Here is a 1427-nt window from a genome sequence, read left to right as displayed (position 1 = left end):
GTGTGTGTATGTGTATGTGTGTGNGTGTGTCGGGGACAGAGGAAGGGGGAAAGAGGCGGTGCGGCCCTCATCGATCTTGGTTGGTTGTAGCACTGGTGAGGTCATCTCGGCAGATCACCTGTAGCAAAGACGTTCGATATAATCACTGGGCACTGGTGGCGAGAGGGAGCTGCTGCGGGGAGCTGCTTCTTTCCGGCGTTACAGTTGCCGACGGCGCCTGAAGCACTTTGCTGCACGCCTTGTTCTGCGTGACAACGTCGTCGGTTAGGAAGCGGTAGACACGCGCGGCAGACGGGCACACCCGACTCCGCTGCACGTTGCCGCCCACCTCTCCACGCCTGCGCTGTGTGGGTGGGTGGGGCAGCGGCCCACAGCCGCCGCCGTGCGGAAACATGTGGGGACTCAGCCTAGGGCACGAAGGAAAACTGTAGTGGAGGAGAGACACCGATGCACACCAGAGGTATTTGAGCACAAGCAGGGGAGAGAAAACGCAGGGGAGCGCAGGGAGCCATCACAGTAGCGGGGCGGGCACCGCAGTGTCTCCGGCGGTCAGTGGAAAGCGAAGCCGAATGTCCCGGAAATGCAGGTGCCGGCGGGGAGGGGAACGACGGCGCGGCACGGGTCGCTCGCATGCGAATCGTCCAGCAGCTCGTTGCTGTACACGGCCGGGACACCCGGCGCGTTCGCAACGGTGATGTGTGGATGAGCGTTTTTGCAGGGGAACTCCCCCTCGTTGCGCACCGCGATCGCCGTCCCCTTCGCGTCTGACACGACGGACACCAGCGTGAGCTGAATGGACGCACCACGCAGCTTCACCAGCTGCTGCAGCAGCACCGGGTCCTTGCAGCCGCCGCGGCCAATGTACAGCGTCGTCACATGGAAGGCCGTCTGCACCTGCTTGCCGTCCAGCATCTCCGGCGGCACCAGCCTAAGAACCTGCTCGGGCGACGCAATCTGAATCGCGGCGTACTCCACGGGGCGGGGAAAAAGACTCAAAATAGACTCGCACTCATTGTCAGCATCCGCTTGCCTCATTGTTTGCTCCAGCGAATTAGAACAACCCATGACACTTTCTCTTTGATTACAAACTTTCTTCCAATACAAATCTCGTGAACGCGCCTTCGCACATCCCTGAATTCCAAAAAAAAGAGAGAAAAAAAGAAGATGCAGCTCCAACAACACCATCCACCTGGCCGCGCCACGCCCCCCAGTCGTCAAGGCGGCGGTTCTCGCCCACGTCGACCGGCGTTGCAGAACAAACAGCGGCATCATGCGCACACGGGCGCCCACAGGCGAAGCAGAGGAGAAGCAGAGGAGAAGCGGCACGGCGGCAGCCGTCAGACACGGGGGACAAAATGGTCCACATCAATTGTGCGGTCTCACTGACTCATAGGCGTCCGGTTTGTAATCACGCAGCTGCTGTACCG

At 60.6% G+C, this 1427-nt stretch overlaps 2 protein-coding genes across 2 annotated transcripts in view; both read right to left on the bottom strand.

Moving 5' to 3' along the window:
* Window positions 1-71, bottom strand: part of TraAM80_02033 (dispersed protein family protein 1 (DGF-1)) — a gene marked incomplete at both ends in the record, with an annotated part of 423 nt that extends 352 nt beyond the window's left edge. The window contains one exon of the mRNA XM_029379053.1: window positions 1-71. This exon is cut by the window's left edge and continues 352 nt beyond it. Within this exon, the coding sequence (XP_029241109.1) occupies window positions 1-71 (71 nt within the window).
* A 478-nt stretch (window positions 72-549) lies between these two features.
* Window positions 550-1272, bottom strand: TraAM80_02032 (uncharacterized protein; the record flags this gene model as incomplete). Its single annotated transcript, XM_029379052.1, has 1 exon — window positions 550-1272. One exon carries the CDS (start codon window positions 1270-1272, stop codon window positions 550-552), a length of 723 nt encoding a protein of 240 aa, XP_029241108.1.
* Between the last annotated feature and the right edge of the window lie 155 nt (window positions 1273-1427).

The sequence above is a fragment of the Trypanosoma rangeli genome (assembly GCF_003719475.1).
Source record: "Trypanosoma rangeli strain AM80 chromosome Unknown Tra_15.4_contig_00044, whole genome shotgun sequence".
In the NCBI taxonomy this organism is placed as follows: Eukaryota; Euglenozoa; class Kinetoplastea; order Trypanosomatida; family Trypanosomatidae; genus Trypanosoma; species Trypanosoma rangeli.
This window is presented reverse-complemented; position numbering and strand designations above follow the sequence as displayed.